The sequence below is a fragment of the Protopterus annectens genome, chromosome 1.part1, assembly GCF_019279795.1.
Source record: "Protopterus annectens isolate FY-2018-M chromosome 1.part1, PAN1.0, whole genome shotgun sequence".
Taxonomy (NCBI): Eukaryota; Metazoa; Chordata; order Ceratodontiformes; family Protopteridae; genus Protopterus; species Protopterus annectens.
Window position 1 is genome coordinate 370,927,375 of NC_056726.1, and position 22,699 is coordinate 370,950,073.

The 22,699-nt window shown below is 43.4% G+C and overlaps 1 protein-coding gene across 1 annotated transcript in view; it reads right to left on the reverse strand.

Annotated features, from left to right (window-relative positions):
• Window positions 1-22,699, reverse strand: part of MYH9 (myosin heavy chain 9) — a 1,134,272-nt gene that overhangs the window by 188,672 nt on the left and 922,901 nt on the right. Inside the window, exon 36 of the mRNA XM_044075327.1 lies at window positions 8,740-8,901. Within this exon, the coding sequence (XP_043931262.1) occupies window positions 8,740-8,901 (162 nt within the window). The remainder of the gene's footprint in view (window positions 1-8,739; window positions 8,902-22,699) is intronic.

Here is a 22,699-nt window from a genome sequence, read left to right on the forward strand (position 1 = left end):
TACCCTATTAGAATACAAGCAAACCCAGGAAGGAGAAAGTACAGTTGTTAGTACCTACCATAAATGAGATGTTAGAGTGTATTCACTGTTGCAGTCATTACACTTGGGTTATCCTGCTGGCAGGCAACCCGCAGTCGGCCTGAATACCAAAGTCCTGATCCGGCGTCGGTTGCTGTCGCCTCATCCCTGACGTCAGTGCGCCAAGGGTATAAAAGATGCAGCCGATGCCATTTTCTTCAATTTTTCTTGCCCCAGATGTCAGGTGCCCCCAAAAGGGTAGGCTGTAAAAATTAAGATTATAAAAAAGCATGCACATAACCTTCATCTACAAGCAAATACACCACATAGGTACAGATAAGTCCCAGCAAAAAAAAAAGGGGGATGGTGGGAGGGTAACCTGGACTGCAACAGTGAATACACTAACATCTACATTTACGGTAGTTACACAACTATACCATGTTCATAGTGTTTCACTGTTGCAGTCATTACACCTGGGTTGAATCCCAAAGCTGAGGTTGGGCGGCTGGGCCTAAATAGAGTTTGGAGTGGCTATGAGGCCCTGCAGAACTGCAGTGGCAAAGCCTGCTCTGGATTTAGAGTAGAGAGGTAAATGGTAGTGCTTTGTAAAAGTGTGCACTGAAGTCCATTTGCAGCCTCCAAAATATCCTTGGTTGGTACTCCTTTGAGGAAAGCTGCTGAAGTGGCTGCTGCTCTGGTAGAATGTGGCCTAATGCCCTTGGGCACTGATTTGCCATGTTGTGAATAGCAGAAACAAATGCAGTGGCCTATCTATTTTGAAATAGTCTGCTTTGAAATGGCTTTTCCTTGGGAACCTGCAGCATATGCAACCAAGAGTTGTTCAGTCTTTCTGAAGGCTTTAGTCTTGTCTAAGTAAAAGCGTAGCTGTGTATGTCCAAAGTATGCAGAAGTCTCTTCACCCTATTCTGTGGGTTTGGATAAAAGGTAGGCAAATATATAGTTTGGTTAAGAGCCACGCTGGACACTACCTTAGGCATAAATGTGGGGTTTGTCCTTAGAGAAACCCTGTCCTGATGAAAAATAATAAAAGGTTCCACAGCCATTAGTGCCTGTAACTCAGACTCTTCTTGCTGAAGTTATTGCAAGGAGAAGAGCGGTTTTCCATGACAAGTATTTTTATCTCTGCTGTACTGGCTGGCTCAAAAGGAGGCAGTGTGAGTTTTTCCAAGACAAAATTGAGATCCCATGTAGGCATTGGAGTTCTCCTTGGAGGTCTTATGTTTTTGGCCCCCCTGAGAAACTGTCTTGGCAATTAATGAGCAAAAATTGGTGGGCCCGTATTGTAATGAGCTGAAATGGCAGAGGCATGGCTCTTAATTGAGGATAGGCCTTTGTCCAGCATCTCAGTTAGGTATTGCAAAATCTGAGGAATATTTGTTTCATGCGGGTCAATTCCCTTCACTTGGTTCCAAGCACAGAATCTTTTCCATTTTTCTGCATAAGATTTTCTGGTGCTGGGCCTCCTGGCCTCCAAAGTAACATCCATAACTGCTTTAGAGAGAGGTGTGTTCTAAATGATTACATTATCCGTCATGCAGTCAGATTTGGGGTTTTGAGTTGGCTGTGCAAGATCTGATTGTTCTGTTGGGTCAGCAAATGAGGTATTAGAGGCAATGTCCAGGCTGGGCCTTGAGACAAGTTCTTTAGGATTGGGTACCAGTGCTGGTGTGGCCAGTCTGGGGCAATCAGTATAATTTTTGGCTTCTCTTGTCTGACCTTTAGGAGTACCTTGGAGAGGAGAGGCAGAGGAGGGAAGGCATATACTGTAAGGGCTTTCCAGCTGAATGAAAGGGCGTCCACTTTCCCAGCTTGCGATAACTTGATTGCAGAATCTCTGTAGCTGGCAGTTGTGAGGGGAGGCGAATAGATCTATGTCTGGGCATCCCCATTTCCCTGTTATGTTGAAAATTTGTGGATCCAGGTTCCACTCGGGAGGATCCATGAGGTTTCTGCTTAGTTCATCTGCCAAAGTATTTGTCTTTCCTGGCAGGAATTGTGCTTGCAGATGTACTTGATAAGTCAATGGTGTGTTGCACAAAGTCATGGCTTGCCTGCAGAGGGGGTAGGAATGCGTGCCCCCTTGCTTATGTACCGCATGACTGTAGTATTGTGTCTTCATCAGTAGTTGTCCTGGCTGAGGTAGGTCCTTGAAGGCTGTCAGGGCATTCTGTACAGCTAGCATCTCTTTTTGATCGATATGAAGATGCATTTGGTTTGTAGGCCATGTGCCCTAGATACATTTTCCTGCCATGTGCGCCCCCCCCCAGGCATAATCTGATGCATCTGTTAGTGTCCGTTTGGCAGTGGGTAAGGTGAATGGCTGTCCCTTGTTGTGGTGACAGGCCTCTGCCCACCACTGAAATTCCTGTTGCAGGCAAGAAATGAGTAATTACTGTTTCCAGGCTGTGGCAATGTTGAGCCCAAACACTTTTTAGATACCATTGTAGTTCTCATATGCAGTCTTGCATATGGAATTAGTAGAATGCAGGATGCCATGTAGCCCAGAGCCTCCAGAATTTTCCTTGCAGATACCTGAGCCTTTCTTACCATGTCTTTGAAGTAAGAAGTCAGATGCCTTTGTTTGCCTGGCGTGAGATAAGCCATCTGGGCAGTTGTATTTAAGCTTGCACCCAGGAATACCTCTTGAGGGCGCACTAGTTTTGATTTCTTTTCGTTTACTGTGTACCCTAGGCAAATTAGTAATCTTTTTACAAACGCCAGTTGCTGTAGTAGAATATCTTTGTCCTTTGCTTGAATAAGGCAGTTGTCCAAGTAGGGGTATATTTGAATTCCTCTGTCTGCAAAATGCAATTACTGGTGCCAGGCATTTTGTGAAGACCCTGGGCACAGTAGATAAGCCAAAGGGCAGTGCAGAGAATTGGTAGTGCATTGAGCCAGCTATGAATCTGAGGTATCTTCTGCAAGTTTGTCTGATTGGGACATGCAGGTATGCCTCTGAGGTCCAAAGTTACAAGCCAAGCCTTCTTATCCAGCATGGGCAGAAGCTGCTGTAGAGTCAACATTTTGAATTTTGGGACGTACAGAAAAGTATTTAGTATAGACAGGTCCAGAATTGGTCTCCAGGCTTTGTCCTTTCTTGGTACTAAGAAAAGTCTTGAGTAAAATCCTTGTCCCTGCTCTTGTTGTGGCACTGGCTGAATAGCCCCCATGTCCATGAGAGATGAAACTTGTTTTTGTGCCTCTTGCCATTGTGTGGCAGGTCTGGCATACATTTTGCCTTTGGAAGGGTGTGAAAGTGGAACCTGTAGCCCAGAGAGACTATATTTAAGACCCATTTGTCCTAGGTGATCTTGTGCCAGTTTTGTGAAAAAAGTGCTGCTTTCCCCCTAAGGGTGCTGCCAAAAAAATAAGTGCTTGGCATTGGCAGAGGGAAGTCATTAGGACTGTTTTCTATAAGGCTGTGATTTGTCTTCTCCGCTTTTGGAGGTAGAAGCACCCCATTGTTTGGGCCTGTATGAGCCCTGGGGCTGTTGCCTGCCTCTAGGGCATCTGAATCTGCCTCTTTGTGGTCTGTCTGACACTGGAAAGGACCAATTCTTAGAGGGCCAGTTCCTGCTAAATCTGGGTGGCTGTACCTGCAAGAAATCCTTTACTGTCTGCATAGATTTTGCCTTATCCTCCATTTTCTTTAACACCTCCTCTGCCTTAACACCAAGCAAAGTATCATGCTGTAATGGAGCATCCAATAATTTTGCTTTAACATGATCAGGCAGATTCTGTTCCTTTAACCAAGCATGCCTTCGGATAACAGAACCTGTAACAGCGGCCCTGCACGAGGCCTCCAGTGAATCATAGCCACATTGCAAAGTATGTTTTCCCACTTGTTCAGCTGCAGGCAATAAATCCTGCAAATCTTTCTCAGTACATTCAGAATGTCAATATTTTTTGTTTTAACAAAGACATTAAATATTGCTGATATTTGAGCATATGAAACTGACAATTTAAAGCCCTTACAGCTAAGGTAGCAGAAGTGTAAACTTTTTTTTCCCCCATCTGTCCAAAGCCCTAGAATCTCTGTCTGAGGGGACAGGGTTTTTGGCAGAAGCAGCCTTGACCCCTTTGGGACCCTGTGAGATAGTTTCTGGGTCAGTAGCAGGGTTAGCAGCACGGTTTTTGTAAAGAAATTTATGGGTGTCTGGGACCCTGTAGTATCTGTTTGGCTTGACAGGGGCAGGAGGTAAAAAGTCTGGAGACGGGCCGGACTGAGAAAACATCTACTACGTTAAGAACAGGGGGAATTGCAAGAGGTCTGTGCTGAGGAAGTAAAAGAAAGTCTCCAAGTCTTTTCTTAGAATCGGAATAATTCTGGCTCTCCCAATGGAAATGCTCCCTAATGGTATGCAGAGTTTCCCCAAAAGAATAGTCCTCCGGAGGAGAAACTGAAGGAATAGAATCTTCAGCATCAGAATCCTCATAGGGAGGATCAGAATATCCCTGATAAGAGGAGTCAGAGGAAATGGAAACTTGATCAGAGGAGTCATATTCAGTGTCTTGCCTAGGCCTCTTATCAGGAGGGGGATGGGAACCCCTGATCAAAGTAATTAGGTCTTCGGCCATTTTGAGCATCTGGTTTCTTAGGCATAGAAGCCTGTCCTGGAGAATGCTGTACTGGTTTCCTTGTCTTTAAAACTGTTTTAGACTTTGTCTTGGATGCAGAGATAGGCTTTATATACAGTTGTGCAAGTCTGAAGACACCCTCAGAAGCTGATGCCTGCTCAGCGGCTCCGGACCCATCTGAGGGATTAATTTCTGAAGGACCAATACCTTGAGTATCAAGAGGCCTAGCTGTCCCCACGTGCGAGTCGGAGGCAGCCTGTGGCTCTGAGGTAGCGGGAGTCAGGGGCTGCGAAAGCACCTCACTGAGCACCAGCGACTGGCCTAGAAGAGGCTTCGTTAGTTTTGGACCTCGGATGCTTGTCCTTGTCTTCACCGGAATTCATAAAAAACGCAAGGATAGTCAGTTGTTCCAATGGCATTATGTAGTTAAACCTTCTGCCAAAATAATGAAAAGCAAAATCGTACCGACGCTTAATAGTGCGTTGGTTAAATCTAGCAGAAAACAGACAACTAGCAACGTCGTGGTCAGGGCCTAGGCAAGGAATACAAGTAAGAGTGGAAATCCTTATGAGGTATTTGCTTCCCACAAGAAATACAATTAACTTTTTCTGACATCGGTCTGGAGCAAGAAAAAAAGTTTCCCCAACGGGGTACTTAGCTTTATTGAAGACTTCGGATCTGAAATTCGAAATCAAAAATCTCAGGAGTCTGCCGACCGGCACTTGCGAACTGCTTTTGCTTCGGGCACCGCACTGCAAGAAAGATTGAAGACAATGGCGTTGGCTGCATCTTTTATACCCCTGGCGCACTGACGTCAGGGAAGAGGTGACCGCAACCGACGCCGGACCAGGACTTGGAATTCAGGCCGACTGCGGGTTGCCTGCCAGCAGGATAACCCAAGAGTAATAACTACAACAGTGAAACGTGATGAACATCAAGGATACCTTGAGAATGGGTCACTACATTTGGCAGAAGCACAGCCTTTCTTACTGATATTGACAAACATTGGAATATTTTGAAGGCCAGTGAACAATTGGGTGACCTTTTGGGGGACAAATGCTCATTTTCCTTCAGGCAGGGCAAAACCTTAGGGTCCCATTTCTCTCATTACAAAAAATGTATGCATCAGGATGCCATTTACCATCAAACTACATTAACAGGAGATAGCCTGGTTGGTTCTTATCCTTGTGGATACTGCACCTTCTGTAAATATGTCTTCAAAACCTTCACCAGTAAAAATACTGGGCAGTTGTACAACATTAACTGCTTTGCTAATTGTGGAACGGATTGGGTCATATATTTGTCCACTTGCACCTGTCAAGCCTTTTATGTGGGCCAAACTTCGACAATTTAGATTTCGAATGTCAGAACATTTAGGGGATATTAGGAATGCAAGAGCCACCAATGCTCTCTCTAGACATTCACTGGTTCCTCACATGGCAAAATTTACTTTTACAGTCATTGATAAAATATCAGGCAACAGACCTTTTAAAACGGGGTGGTACAGTATATTAAACATGAAGGAAAGGAAATGGATTGTCAAACTAGGGGGTTTATTCCCACCTGGATTAAATGATAAACTGGAGCGTTTTCCTTTCTCTTCATTGGTTTTGATACTACTTATGAACTATCCAGAATTCTTGGGTTGGTCCCAAGAGTAAAATAGTTGAAAAAAAGAAGAAAACAGTAAATCTGTATGGAATTTATTGTGTTTTGTATTGCCTTTTTGTTTTTATTATCTGGTATTAGACCAGTGTTTTCTTGGACAGGAAATTATCTCACTGGTCTTTAATGACACTGAGTATGTATTGCAGTTGTATCACTGCTTTATGCTATGTACCACTGATGAAAGCCACAAGCTGAAACCGGTCTGTTTTTTTTAATAAATCTTCACGCTCCCGAGGTGCTGGCTCTTTTTGTGTTATGTACAACCAATCTGCAAGGACATGCTTAAATGCTTTTAAACAAACCAACTTACTGCTTTACCAGCTTATAAAGTTGAGGGATAACTACAAATGTAAGCCACATATAACTTGTACTGAATTAAATGATCACAAGGTTCTTGAAACAGGATTCCGTCATGTGCAATATCCCAAAGTCAGGCTCATTCAACAATCTTCAAATAAATTTAAACTAGCAGCACACTCAAAGCTCACTCAAGAGCTCAGACCCATTCCCCACAACCTGCTGCTGTTGCTATAATTTCATCATTATGCTACACTGACTGCAGAAAAATATATTCCTGTACAAAGTGATATCCCCCCACCGTGAAGAGCTGCTGCAGAGATGGTATGGGGAAATCAGTCTAAATGCCATCTCCGGTGGGACTGCACAGCACTGAGAAATTTAAGGTCCTACCTTCAAACAAACCCTACCATCTGCAGTCTGGCAATGCAATGAGTAGCAGCTTACAGAGGATGTGTCCACCTTGGGCCCTAAAGCAGTCACACCACCACCTCACAGCCATCCTTTCTCGACCTGAGAATCATACTGAACCCCAGCTTCCACCAGGGTTGACTGATTCAACATACAGCCCCCCCCCCCCCTGCCAGAATAGGTTTATACCAGTTCCATCTGTTGTACAGAAGGGGCATTCACAAGCACCAATCTTTTGATCCTTCCTGTACATCTTTGTTCCAAGGATCTGGGATGACAATATCCTGAATCAGTGTGGAATATGCCTATCAAGAATGGCAGAAGCTCAACCAGGACTGAGTTCCCTTCTTCAGATGCTACTTCAGCTCAAGGAGGTGGGTGTGCCTTGTTCCTCAACACTATTCCTGGGTTGATCTTTTTCCTACAAGTAATGTGGTTAACTTTAGAAATAGACTTCTACCCCTGCTGTCCAAAAGCTCCTTAGCTGCAAACAAGCAGCGCACAGCACAAGATCCCCTCCATACTGCCTTCAGCAAAAATTCTTTTACTGTGGCAGGAAAGACCTAAGATGGTGCAGGTGGACATCTCCCTTGCATCACAGATGTGCTGACAGTCATCCTGGCTAGGATGGGGAACGGAAAGTGAAAAGCTCTGGAAGCTGGGCCTTCATCTGCAGAAGTCAATACAAAACAATAAGATGAACACCAGTACTTGTGAGGGGAAAGCTACTGAACCATTCTGATCTGAGCTGCAACTAAGAAAAGTTCTGCTCATTGCATTCCGTTCCATCAGCAATTTTTAGTACATGCCCATTAACCAGCTGTCAATATTAGTAGCCAGTTTTCCTCCACCTACATGGTGCAGGGTAAGCATATCTATAACCTGCCAGAGGAAATTTCAACTAACTGGTACTTTATATCTATTCCATAGCAAACTCTCCTTGTAAAACTGTCATTTTTAGACCCCCACACAATAAATCCTACACAATAAATCCTCACCTGCAGTTCCTTTTAAATAGTCTACTGATCTGTGATGGTGATTATCAGTAATGTAGAAGTGTGCTCTTGTGCATTTGTAAGATTTTCTACAGATTCAAATCTTGCTGCACTCTTCCTGCACTGCTATATCACATTTTGGGTAGGTGAATAAAGATCTTTGGGAACCTTAACTATTGCATTCCTCCACATTTAAAAGACAAGCATTTCCAATGCACTTTAAACTACTTCACTGTAGGATGGCTATATTCTGTTTGAAGTGCAACAATTTTAATTGCAGCAGCTGCCACACTATCAAAAGCACAGGTAGTGTGCATCACTTAACTGTATACTACAGTACATGTAAATATGTGGAAACGTGATGTGGTGGTTGTAAACTCAAAAACCTTGTTCTAAAGGGGGAAAAATCATCATAACCCAATTCTATACATATCCATACCTCTCAAATGTACCTCATTATGAGGAACTTTCCTCACCGAGTTAAACTGCCCTTGTTACACATTAAAAAGGGTTTGTCACATTCAGTGTTAATATTTTTAATGGACGATCATGGTAAATACTGAATCATATTAATTCATCAAAAGAATGTTTACTAAGTAACACATTTTAACCATCCGGTCAGCTTGGTATTTGAAGTTGTGTTCTGCATTGTGTCCATTTGTTCCACATTATGAGTGGCAATGTTGCACATTCTGGACATGGAAGGTTGAAAGCTATGTGCAAGACATATTAAGTAATACATTATTCTTACCTGCAGTTTGCGCTGCTGCTTAATGGCTTCATCTCGTGCCTTGTTTGCTGCATCTATTTGCCCTTCCAGATCTTTGAGGTCCAGCTCCAATTTCTTTTTTGCTGCAACAGCAGTGGCCCTCTGTCTCCTTTCATCTTCCAGTTCAGACTCCAACTCGCGAACCTGAAAGAACAGAAAAAGTTAGGCGAAATGAACTCCCAACAGATAACTAAAGACAAGGCTCAGAAATGGATCTGTATAAAAGCCAATATTCAAATCTAAAATTTCAATATACTGGTAGTCTGCAACCATACAAGACACAAATGTATACCAAGTATATAAAACTGCATATCAAGTTTAACCAGCAGGTTCTACCAACTATTTCATACAAATTGCAGACCCTGCACATTTCATGCAATCAAATAGGATACACCCACTGACTTATTTCCTACATCTGCAGTCTATTACAAACATTCCCTACATAACCCATAACAAATAAGCAACTGCTTCACTTATGGTTATAAGAATTAAAATAAAGGAAACGAGAATAAATATTTGGTGGCTCAACAAACAGTAATGTATTCCATAGAACAATACCGCCACTGAATAAACCACAAAGTCACCACAAAAAACATTTAGTCTCTATAAATCACATTAAAAGTAAAAATGAAGACTGATAAGCACTTGCGCATACAGCTTTTTTAAGCCTTTAAAATCATTAACTGAAACAACTTATTTAAATAACTGATCAAATGTAACTGATCAAATCTAACCAATCATTGTTAATGAAGTCTCTTATTACATAGCCTTACATCAGTTCCTGAACAAATTTCACACCACTTCCTGTAAAAATACCCACAAAATACAGGGCACATCAGAAATATATACTACTAATAAATCTTTACAGCAGTGATACAACTATAAAGGCTATAAAAACTAATGCCCAATACATTTAAGAGGCTTTCTCATTCAAGCCTTTACCTTGATCTGTAAGTAGCTAGATTATCCATCTAATTTCTGTTTTCTGTAATGTTCCTAATATCACCTTGTCAATAACCATGAACTTCATTACAGCTCAATACATGCTTAGAAAACGCATTATTCACTGAACCAATACATATGTTGTACAAATGTTCTCATACGATCTTTCAACATATGATCAGTCTTACAGACTGAAAGAATGACATTGTACACGGAGCTAGGTAAACTACAAGCTGGGTATTACAATTTGCTTCAGCATTAAATACATAATTATGACCAGTGTCAGGATGTAAAAAGGAACCAGATGCATCAATGTACTGACAAAAAATACATTTAGAACAAATTTTGGTGGAATGGTCCATAGAATCTCTGTTCCAGCATGACCCTTAGTGTAACAAGTCTTTTCAAGGATTTTATATTCTTATAGGTAAATGACAGTTGGTTACCTACTCTCTCTTTTATCCGTGGATCTGCTGTAAGTATTGTTTTCTAACAATTACAAAAGAGGGCCATTTAACTTTTTAGCAACTGTATTACAAACATTATGTTCAATGTCCGAATACTCGGAAATATGGCACCCTTTTATTATGCCTCAACATGGGAACCTGTGATAGCATATCACTGACCTCTAGTGACAAACTTGTCACTGAGATAGGACAACTCTTTATGAAAACCCTTATCTGAGGCTTTCAGTCTGGATGCCCTTAAACCTAGTCCTTTTTTTATGTTCTTAACATGCAGAGGATGCATGCTCTGTGTAGGAGTGTATTTCTATAACAGGATTTTCTGTAAATTCCAGTGTCAATGTTGCCATCCATCATCCTCCTAAATGAGGCATCCAAGATAATTCATCTCACGGGGAAAATACCATAGAAAACTTAAGAAATGTAGTACTTTTATTCAAATCTAAAAATACATGGCGCTCCTCCTGCTTACCAGTCCATATAAAAAACAAATTATCCACTTACAAGACGATAAAGGGGGACCATTAATTTAGATGATTCAGTCTCCAACATAAATCTCTCCCCATGAGGCATCACCATTGGCACTAAATGTGCCCATAGGTACGCCATCCTTTTGTAGTTAAAATTGATCAAAGGTGAGTGTATTACTCTCAAGGACCATTTCCATGAAAAGTTCTATTGATAATTTTATCCATCTCAATTCTACTAACCATAGGATCACATGAGTTTACTAGGCTAATGGCCCTGGGGCCCTTACAAGGCTAGCCATGTTTATCGCCACAAAAAACCTCAGTCAATAACCTATCAAATAGTAGTATTCAACATCTGTTTCAAGGGCTGATGTAACTGACACCATTTTGGACATTAGAATGCTAGAAATGTTTTTTGTTAAAACTGGAGTTTAGTAATACTTCTAAGTTTGATTCTAACATTTTTAAACAACTCTGCTTTTATACCAACCACACATCCACTCACTGATGCGTTCTGTAAATTAGTTGAGAATGACATTTATTGTGCTCATACAAGGGATAATCCAGATAGAGAGATATTACAACCTGACCTTTAAAGAGAAGGCAGCCTTGAGAATGCTGCAGAATGAGGAAGTGATTGAGATTAAACCCGCCAATAAAGGAGGTCAGATTGTTGTCATGGATAGGAGATATTACGATCAGATGAAACGGATGTTAAACACTACTTTTTACAGGTTAGTTAGTATTAATTAGATAAAATTATCAATTGAATTCATAATACATTAAATGACTTGTCTATTTATACAAGTTCCTAGCAGTACATGAACTTTAATACCATGATCCAGGGTCTACTTGCAATACATAAAGATCCATTATATCCACCATTAAGACAGATAACTAAACTGAAAAAATACAAACTAGGTAAACCACTGGCAGGCTAAAAGTTAACAGATTTTACAAAAGAAAGAACAGAGACCTGCCAAATGAATCACTTAATTGGGCCTTTGGCTGCAAAAGTCAAATGCTACGACCACTAAACAAGAATGGCAGGTACAGAAAATTACCTTACCTTTACAAAAATCTAGTTACAAAGATAACGACAGGTTTTCAAACCAGTGATCTAACAGCAACACATCTGTACTTGAACTAATAACCTTAAATGTTGATTGAAGGCCTTACAACCTTGTCCCAGAGTCTCATCAGAAAAATCACTGTCCACATCTGCCACTTGGATTTACTGCTCATTCTTCAGTACTGAAACATCTATGCCTGGCAGGCAGTAAGCTCTGGTCCCCAAATGGGGTTGAGACCCCTGTCAGGGACTCTCCCTTTTTGTGGAATTAGGTATGTTTATACTGGAAATCAATGTAGAATGCTGAGATAAATACACATACTGTCTAGTTTCTTTGGCTTATAGTCCAGTATTAGGCAACCAGTCTGAAGACCATTACAAGCTATGGTTGAAAATACAGACAGTGAAACAGTTCCTTAAAGGCCTTCACTACAAAAGGAGTGGCAAATTACTTTGCTTTCTTTGTGGGAGGGGGAGAAGAGTTCGGTATACCTATTTAAGCCGCAGACCCTTCCCTGACTCACTTGGAATATTCTTCCAGACTACAAGAATATTATTCCAGACTATAGGCTTCCTTGAAGGAAGAGTCTTAAGGACCCTGAGAAAATAGTCTTAGGTTCATAGGTAGTTACTAGGCAAGCAGTCCAACAGACAATTAAGCCTAGCCCCTTAAAACAGGATAAAATAAACTATTGCAACAGCATCCTGTACAAACCTTCACTGCTTGCACATTTGTTGCACTTATTTGTGAAAGTTGCTCAACTCTGCATGTGATTTAGCCCTGCATGGACAGATTGGTGGGCCTAACTTGTGATCTTTTGACATCAGCAACATCAGCCAAGGCCCTGACAATTTTCAGGCATCAAAAGTAAAAAAGCTACTACAAAAATCAATAAGCAAACTCCATTCAACAGAAGGAAAACAATTACAGGCCTGTCATGAGGCAGCAGGAAGTCTGAGGCTCCGCCTCAAAGATTCAGAGTCCAGAATTTAACCCGGACCTTCAAGCCACTGCCTTTTTTTTTTTCTGGCATCTCATTTTTGCTCCCAATGTCTGTCAATCAGACCATATGCTCCCAGACCATATGCTCCCTATTATCAATGAGAGTCAATTGGGAGGAAAACTTAGGGGTGGGTTTGAGATTTCCTCCCTATTCTTTGCAACCCTATATCACAAACTCATTTCCGCAAGGGGCATTGCCTTAAAGAAGCAAAGTGGTTTCCCCAGTCTCAACCGGGGGAAAACTGCACCATCTCAGAGGATTCAAGTGCACAACTCTCCCTAAAGTACAGTTGTGTACACTTACCATAAATGTAGATGTTAGAATGTATTCACTGTTGCAGTCCTCAGCTGTGGGTTATTCCTGCTGTGGTAGCCCTCGGCCGGTCCGAATACCACAGACAATGTTTTTCTGAGTCTGCTGCTGTCACTTGCTGCCTGACATCAGGTCGTCAGTGCTATAAAGGAAGGCAGCTGATGCCATTACATCAGTTGTCTTGCCTTAAACAGTCAGGGGCCCCAAGTAAATATGGTAAAGTGGTCTTGGTGGCTAAAAGCCACCATTAGAAACATATGCATACCTAAGGAAAGAAGATATAAAGGGGAAGGAGGGTAGGAAACCAGGACTGAAACAGTGAATACACCAACACCTACATTTATGGTAAGTGTACACAACCGTACCATGTTCTTAGTGTTTCACTGTTGCAGTCATCACCTGTGGGAGGATTCCCAAAGCTGAGGAGAGGGGTGGTAGGATTAGTAGGAGACCTAGGAATGGGTCAGCAAGCTCTGCAGAACTACAGAGACAAACCCTGCCCTAGCCTTAGAAAATAGAGGTAGGTGGTAATGCTTGGTGAAGGTATGGACAGACGTTCGGGTGGCAGCTTCCAGGATGTCCCTGCTGGGAACCCCTCTGAGGAATGCTGTGGAAGTGGAGGCTGCCCTAGTGGAATGGGTTCAAGTAGACTTGGGGGGGGGGGGGTTCCCATGCAATGTGTAGCAGAAATGGATACAGTGCAATACCCATTTGGAAATGGTTTGATTGGAAATGACCCTCCCCCTCTGCCCCTGGGGCAAAGCTGACAAGTAATTGGTCTGTTTTCCTGAAGGGTTTAGTACAGTCCAGATCGTATCTGAGCTGTCTGTGCACGTCTAGTGAGTACGTAACTTTCCCCCTTGTTTTGAGGGTTAGGAAAGAAGGTGGGTAGATATACAGCCTGGTTGAGAGTTACATTAGATACCACCCTGGGCATAAAGGAGGAATTAGTCCTCGGGGAGACCCTGTCTACATGGAAGATGAAGGGCTCAATAGCCATCAGTGCCTGAAGTTCTAAAACCCTTCTGGCTGAGGTGATAGCTAGGAGAAAAGCAGTCTCCCAGGAGATTTTAGTTCTGCTAAGTAAGAGGTAGAGAGGTCTCTAGAGGTGGAGTGTGCTGACAACAAAGGTTCTTTAGGTACCACTGAAGTTCTCTCATGTGAAGCCTGACCAGAGGAATTAGAATGATGCAAGATGCCATGCACCCCAAGGCTTGCAGGAAATTCCTCGCAATGAGGTGACTTCTGGAAGCCAGCTGGGTAAAAGAGAGAGGCAGGAAGCTCTGCTTTTCTGGGGAAAGGAAGGCCATTTGGGATGCTGTGTCCAACAGTGCTCCCAAGAAAATGATCTTCCTGGAGGGTGTTTGCTTGGATTTCTTCTCATTGATGGTATACCATAAGGAGGTTAGGAGGGTGTCGACAAAGAGATCCTCGAGGAGCTCTTCTTTGCAGTCTGCCTAAATGAGGCAGTCGTCCAGATAAGGGTAAACATGTATATTTTTCAGTCTGCAAAAGGCTATGGCCAGGGCTAAGCATTTGGTGAATACCCTGGGAGCAGTAGATAAGCCAAAGTGTAGCGCAGAGAAAGTACAGTTTTGTACCTACCATAAATGTAGATGTTCGAAGATCCACATTGCTGCAGTCCTTACATATGGGTAGTCCGCTGTCCTCGGTCAGCCCGAATACCAAAGTATTAGGCTGACGTCGGTCAAGGCGCTTAAGACTGACATCAGGACGTCAGGGTACAAATGCGCATGACCGACGTCATATCCTCAGTCTTTTCTTGCCCCAGATGTCAGAAGGCCCTAAAAAGAAAGGCCAAAACCAAAAGACAGCAAAAAACAACCAACCACCCCTGCACTAATCATATTTACAATATTTACAATATTCACAACTCAAACCACACAACCGCCTCTAACTACAGAGGGGAAGGAGGGAGGGTAAATTGGACTGCAGCAATGTGGATCTTCGAACATCTACATTTATGGTAGGTACAAAACTGTACTATGTTCTTCATCTCACATTGCTGCAGTCCTTACATATGGGTAGAATCCCAAAGCAGAGGTAAGGGAGGATGGCAAAACTATAAAGCATTAGGAGCTGCCAAAATGCCCTGTAAAATTGCAGTGGCAAAACCAGCCCTAGATTTAGAGTAAAGTGGAAGGTGGTAATGCTTAGAGAAAGTATGCACTGAACTCCAAGTGGCTGCCTCCAAAATATCTTTAGTAGCCACCCCTTAAAAAGCTGTAGAAGTGGCAGTAGCCCTAGTGGAATGAGGCCTAATCCCAGCTGGAATCTCCTTACCATGATGGGAATAACAGAAAGCAATACAAAAACCAATCCACTTAGAAATAGTTTGTTTTGAAACAGGTTTGCCCTGAGAACCCAAAGCAAATGAAACAAATAACTGCTGAGACTGCCTGAACCCTTTAGTTCTGCTCAAATAATATCGCAACTGCCTGTGTATATCCAAAGTGTGTAAAACCTTTTCCACTATTTTGGGGGTTTGCATAAAAAGTAGGCAAATGAATAGCTTGGTTTAAAGCCACACTAGAAACCACTTTAGGCATAAAGGAAGGATTAGTACGCAAAGATACCCTATCCTTATGGAAAATTAAGAAAGGCTCAACCGCCATAAGGGCCTGTAATTCAGAAACCCTTCTCGCAGAGGTAATGGCAAACAAAAAAGCAGTCTTCCATGATAAATATTTCAACTCGGCAGTAGCTGCAGGCTCAAAAGGTTGTAGAGTGAGTTTCTCCAACACAAAATTGAGATCCCAAGCAGGAGTAGGAGCTCACGTGGGGTCTTATATTCTTTGCCCCTCTAAGGAATTGCTTAAACAAAGGATGAGAAAACAATGGTGGGTCACAGTCATAGTGAGCAGAAATTGCTGCAGCATGAACCTTAATAGAGGAGAAGGACAAACCTTTGTCCAGTAACTCAGTAAGGTATTGAAGAGCCACACTTAAATTAGGCTTAGAAACATCAAAGTCCTTTGCTGTACTCCAAAATAAAAATCTCCTCCATTTATCTGCGTACACTTTCCTTGTACTAGGCCTTCTGGCCTCCAAAATAACATTCAAAACTTGTTGTGGAAGCTGAGACCCTACAGGGTTTAAAACAGAATATGCCAGGCTGTTAGATGTAGAGAGTGAAGTTTGACATTGAGTAAATGACTGTTCTCCTGAGACAGCAGGCGAGGAATCGAAGGCAAAGGCCATAGAGGCTCCCGTACCAGACTTCTCAGTAATGGGTACCAGTGCTGTCGAGGCCAATCTGGAGCTATTAAAATCATATTTGGCTTGTCCTGTCTGACCTTCAGGAGTACCTTTGGGAGGAGAGGCAGAGGTGGAAAGGCATACACATGAAGATTGTTCCAATTGAATGAGAGAGCATCCACTTTCCAGGCTGTGATATGAAACCTTTTTGTGCAAAACTTTGGCAGCTGGTAGTTTAGTGGAGAAGCGAACAGATCTATGTCTGGAGTTCCCCATAACACTGTCAATTTCTGAAATACTTGAGGATCCAATTTCCACTCGTGGGGATCCATAATTTGTCTGCTCAACACATCTGCTAAGGAGTTCTGTGCTCCTGGCAGAAACCTTGCCTGAAGATTTAGCTAAACTGAGAGCAGTCTCCCACAAAATCATTGCTTGTCTGCATAGAGGATAAGAATGCGTTCCCCCTTGCTTGTTGATGTACCACATGACAGTTGTGTTGTCTGTTAGAACCAACACCTGCCCTGGAAGAAGTAAATCCTTGAAAGCTATTAATGCAAATTGGACTGCTAACATCTCCTTCAAGTTGATATGTAGATGTTGAAGTCTGGCAGGCCACGTGTCTTGTACCCATTTTCCATTCAGATGAGCTCCCCAAGCTTTGTCTGAGGCATCTGTCGTTAGAATCTGACTCTCCTCTGGCCGGGTCACAGAGTCCCTTGTTTAGGTGACATTCCTGAGCCCACCACAAAAATTCCTTTTGAATGCAAGGTATTATCTGAATGACAGTGTCCATATCTTGGCAGTGCTGTGTCCATACATTTTTGAGATACCATTGTAGCTTCCTCATATGCAGTTTGGCATTGGGAAGTACCAGAATACAAGATGCCATGAACCCCAAGGCTTGAAGGACTGTCCTTGCAGTCAGCCTGGACTGACGAGACAATTGATGGAAGTAAAGAGAAAGATTCTTTTGTTTGTCCGGGGTCAAAAGGCCATCTGGGATGCTGTATTCAGTCTCACACCCAGAAAGCACATGTCCTGAGAGGGTACTAGACTGGACTTTATTTCGGTCACAGAATACCCCAGGCATCTTAACACTGCTATCACATACTGTAAATGATGAAGAAGTTCGTCCTTTCCTTGGGCCAGAATCAGGCAATCGTCCAAATAAGGATAGATTTGTATTCCTCTTAGCCTGAAGAAAGCTATCACTGGAGCCAGAACCTTCATGAACACTCTGGGCAGTAGATAAGCCAAAGGGCAATGCAGAGAACTGATAATGAGAAGTCCCAGCCCGAAAACGCAGATACTTCCTGCAACTGAGCCTGATAGGAACATGAAGGTAAGCCTCCTTGAGATCCAGAGTCACCATCCAGTGATCTTTGCCCAGCAGAGGCAAAAGCTGTTGTAACGTCAACATTTTGAACTTGGGAATGTCCAGATATGTGTTGAGGATAGATAAATCCAAAATTGGTCTCCACGTGTTCCCCTTCTTTGGTACTAGGAACAGGCGAGAATAAAATCCTAGGCCCACTTCTGGCAGAGGGACCGGTTGTATGGCCCTTATTTGAAGTAGCAGAGAAATTTGTTTGCGAGTCTCTAGTCTTTGCTGAGGAGGAACGTCCGGCATGCCTTTGAAAGGAGGCAAGGTATGGAAATAAAACTTGTAACCCTGGTGTATGATATCCAATACCCATTTGTCTTGGGTAATCAAATTCCAATTTTCCTTGAAGAGTGCCAACCTTCCTCCCAAAGGTGCTGCCAGGCAAGAAGGATCTGGCAGCTGAAAAGGTAGGTCATTGGGCCTGTTTACGAAAGGACTGGCCCCTGCCCTCACCAAGATTGTGCAGGTGAACTCCTGTTCTAGGTCTGAAAGAACTCTGAGCTCTGCCCCTACCACGTCTAGATCTACCCCTAGACTGAGAATCATAAGAAGGATACGTCCACCCCTTAGCAGGCCAATTCCTACTAAACTTGGAGGCTGAACTTGCAAAAATCTTTAACAGCCTGCATAGACTTAGCCTTGTCTTCCATTTTCTTCAAGACTGACTCCACAGGTGAACCAAACAACACATCAGACTGTAAAGGAGCATCCAAAATCCTTGTCTTAACATGGTCAGATAAATTCTGATCCCTCAGCCAGGCGTGCCTGCGAAGAACTGAACCAGTGGCAGCCACCCTAGACGAGGCCTGTACAGCATCAAAACCACATTGTAAAGAATGCTTACCCACCTGTTCAGAGACATGCCACCAAATCTTGTAATTCTTTACACTCAATGCCTTCCGCCAGAGCATCCACCTTAGACTTCAATTGAGAAAGAAGATAGTTTTGATATTTCAACATATGAAACTGGCAATTCAAAGCCCTCATAGCTAAGGTAGAAGATGTATAGACTTTCTTTCCCCATCTATCCAAAGCTCTGGCCTCCTTATCTGGAGGAACCGGATTTTTTACAACAGAGGCCTTGACACCCTTAGGTCCCTGACTAACAGTTTCTGGGTCCGCCCTAGGACTCTTATAAAGATATTTATGAGCCTCAGGCACCCTGTAATACCTATCCGGTTTAACAGGAGCAGGAGGCAGAGAATCAGGATTAAGTGAAGCCTCTGCAAACACATCCTCCACCACATCCAGAACAGGGGGTATAGCCAAGGGCCTATGCTGGGGTAAAAGCAAAAATTCCCTAAGCCTTTTCCTGGAATCAGAGAAGTCCTGACCTTCCCACTTAAAATGTTCCCTCATGGAATGAAGAGTCTCTGAAAAAGAAAAATCCTCTGGAGGAGAAGCAGAAGGAGTCGAATCATCTGCATCAGAATCAGAATAAGGAGAGTACTCCTGCAAGTCTTCAGCCGAAGACTCTGAAACATCCAAGCCTGCTCAAAACTCCCCAACTCTGGCTCCACCCTAGGCCTCTTATCAGGAGGGGCAAAGAACCTCTAATCAGAGTGATCAAATCTTCTGCCATTTTAAGCATGTGCTTCTTGGGCACAGACCCTGCTGAACTAGGAGTGACCCCAACAGAAGCTAAACCTGGCCTGCCTCTGGGAGAAGCCTTGGAAACAGAAGGAGAGGGCCTAACCACCCTAGGAAGGGAGGGAGTACAGTAACCTGAGAAGCCCCTTCAGCCTGACCTGCCTCCTGAGAGGCCACATCCTGCAATATCAAAGTCTCCCCCTGGGACTCCAGAGAAGCCTCCGTCGGAACCACCGGTTCCACTGATGCCTCTAAAGAACCGGCGTCCGGAACGGACGACTCTTCTTGCCTGGGTTTAACTGCTTTGTCTTTGCGCTTCTTCGAAGCGGGTGCCAGAGAATCCGGCGGCATATTATAATTGCACCGCTTCAAGACCAGCCTAGCACAATCTAACCTTTGCTTAATAGTGCGCTTATTGAACCTAGCACAAAAGCGACACCCAACAACGTCGTGCTCAGAACCCAAACAAGGAATACACAAAGAATGATAATCCCTATGCAGTATCTGTTTCCCACAAGAAATAAATAGTTATTCACTTTTTTGACATCCGGTAAAACACTGAGGCAAGAAAAAACCAAAATATTCCCCAACGGGGTACTTAGCCAACTTTGATTCGGTCTGAAACTCCGAACTCGAAAAATTTCAGAACGCCGAACGGCACTTGCAACGCTGCTTCTGCATCGGACCATGCGGCAAAAAAGACTGAGGATTTGACGTCGGTCATGCGCATTTGTACCCTGACGTCCTGATGTCAGTCTTAAGCGCCTTGACCGACGTCAGCCTAATACTTTGGTATTCGGGCCGACCGAGGACAGCGGACTACCCATATGTAAGGACTGCAGCAATGTGAGATGAACATCTGAAAGTTTGAGCCTGCTCTGAAGCAGAGGAATTTATGCAGGATTCCCTTATGGGGATGTGGAGGTAGGCATCTTTTAGATCTAGGGTAACTAACCAGGCCTTTTTTTGTCAGCATAGGCAGCAGCTGCTGCAAAGTTAGCATTTTGAATTTGGAGACCAACAGGAAGGTGTTCAGAATTGGATAGACCAGGATGGGGTGCCAAGTGCCCTCTTCTGTGAACAAGAAACAGTCTGGAATACAAGCCTTTGCCTGTTTGATCTGAGGGGACAGGGTCTACTGCCCCTTGGGATATGAGAGTTTGGAGTTGTTTCAATGCATCTGCCCACTGATTTGGAGGCAAGTCTAGGTACCCTCTTGGAACTGGGAGTTTGCTGAAAGATAATTTGTATCCCTGAAAAACGATCTTTAAGACCCACTGGTCCTTTGTTACAGAAAGCCAATTTTCTTTGAAAAAAGGGAGAGCCTTCCTTATAGTTTTTGATGAGAGAAGAGAGGGCAGAGGGGGGAGAAGAAGTAATTGAGAGTTTGTTGCCATAGAGGAATGGCTTAGAACGCCCTGCCTTTGGAGTGGAAATGGTCCACTGTTAGGTTCTCTGTCCCTGGGATAGGAGTCTGGGTGGTTTGTCCCTGCAGGGCTTACCTTGCCCCTGTCTGCTAGGTGCAGGAAAGGACCAGAGTTTTGAGGGAAAATTCCTGCTGAACCTAGGAGGTTGTACCTGAATGAAATCTTTTACTGTTTGCATAGGATTTTTGCTTGGTCTTCCATCTTTTTTTTAAGCACCTCTTCTGCTTTTACTCCAAACAAGCGGTCCTTATCCAAGGGTGCATCAAGTAATTTAGATCTGACATGATTGGGGAGATTGTTCCTTCAACCATGCATGTCTCCTAATGACAGATCCTGACACTACTGCCCTTCTTAAGGCTTCTAGGGCATCATATCCACAGTGTAACGAGTGTTCCACTTGACAACTTTTTTGAATTGGCACATTCAGGAAAGGTTGAAATATTTTAATAGTTCCAAAGTGTATTGCTGATATTTTAAAATGTGGAACTGACAGTTGAGTGCTCTGATAGCCAAGGTTGCAGTGGTGCATACTTTTTTTTACCCCATCTGTCCAGAGCTCTGGAGTCCTTGTCAGAAGGAATAGGATTCTTTGCAAAACTAGCCTTAGCTCCTTTTGGTCCCAGTGTAATGACCTTCAGGGTCTTCAGCAGGATTGTGAGAATCCTGTTAATACTGGTCAGGTTTTCTGGGAGCAGGTGGGAGGATGTCAGGAGTTAAACTGGATTCATGGAAGACATCATCAACCACCTCTAAGACTGGAGGGACGGCCAAGGGTCTGTGCTGGGTATGGTCTAGAAACTCCGTCTTTTCTTAGACTGAGGAAGTCCTGGGACTCCCAGTGGAAATGTTCCCTGAGGGTGTGAAGTGTTTCCCCAAAGGAAAGATCTTCTGGTGGGGAGGCAGAAGGAATGGATTCCTCTGCATCTGAACCCTCATAAGCAGTCAGAGGTTGTTCCTCTTCAAAATCTGAATAATCAGACTCCTCAGAATCCTGTTCTGTCAATATTTCAGGAGAAAGGTCTCTTTTCCTTTTAGAATGTATGGCCTGACTACCCCTGACAAGGGTGATAAGATCCTCCACCATTTTAAGCATTTGAACTTGGGGTGGTGGAGCAGGAGTAAAATGGTGGCTAGAGGTAGTTTTCCTAGGAGTGCCCTTGCCACTAGGCCTAAGAGTATCCATCGGTCTGAGAGAAATGCTAGTCTGAGAAGTCTGTTTTTGTCTAGATTCGGTAGTGCGAAAAACCTACTGGGAAGCCAGTGCTTGTGTCGTGGCTCCGGACCCAACCAAGGCAGAGACAACCAAAGGCTCGAAAGACAAAGATTTCTGTGGCATACCAGACTCCGAAAGGGTCTCGGTAGAAGCCTGCGAAGTTATCTAATCGGGCATCAGGGGCTGCGAAGGCACCTCACTGAATTTCAGAGCACTGACTACCTGCTTGGCAGTAGAGTCAGGTTTTGCCTGCTTGGCAGTAGAGTCGTTGGAAGGCTTAGCCTCGTGTGGTCCGTCTTTATCCTTACTTTTTTTGGAATGTCTGATTGTTGGCTGACCAAAGCCATTTTGGAATGCGAAGACAGAAGACAAAAATACCTGGCTATAAGAGCTCTACGACGAATGGTTCTCGCATTAAAGAAGGCACAGAACCGGCTGACATTTACCCTTTCTGGATGACATGAAAAGGCAGTAATACAAAACAACGAAAGTACAGTTGTGTACACTTACCATAAATGTAGATGTAGTGTATTCACTGTTGCAGTCATTACATTTGGGTAATCTGCTGGCAGGTTGCCCTCAGTCGGCCTGATTAACAAAGTCTTTGGTCCTGAGTCAGTTGCTGTCCCTTCTTACGTGACGTCAGGTCGTCAGGGGTATAAAACATGCAGCTGACGCCATTACATTAGTTTTTCTTGCCCCAGATGTCAGGTGGCGCCCAAATGGGGAGCAAATAAAATTAAAAACAAATACCTCCACCCAAAAGCAAATACACCAAAAGGGCTTTTAAGCATAGTTAAAGAAAGTAGAGGTATAGCCAGAGAAAAATAGGGGGTGGAGGG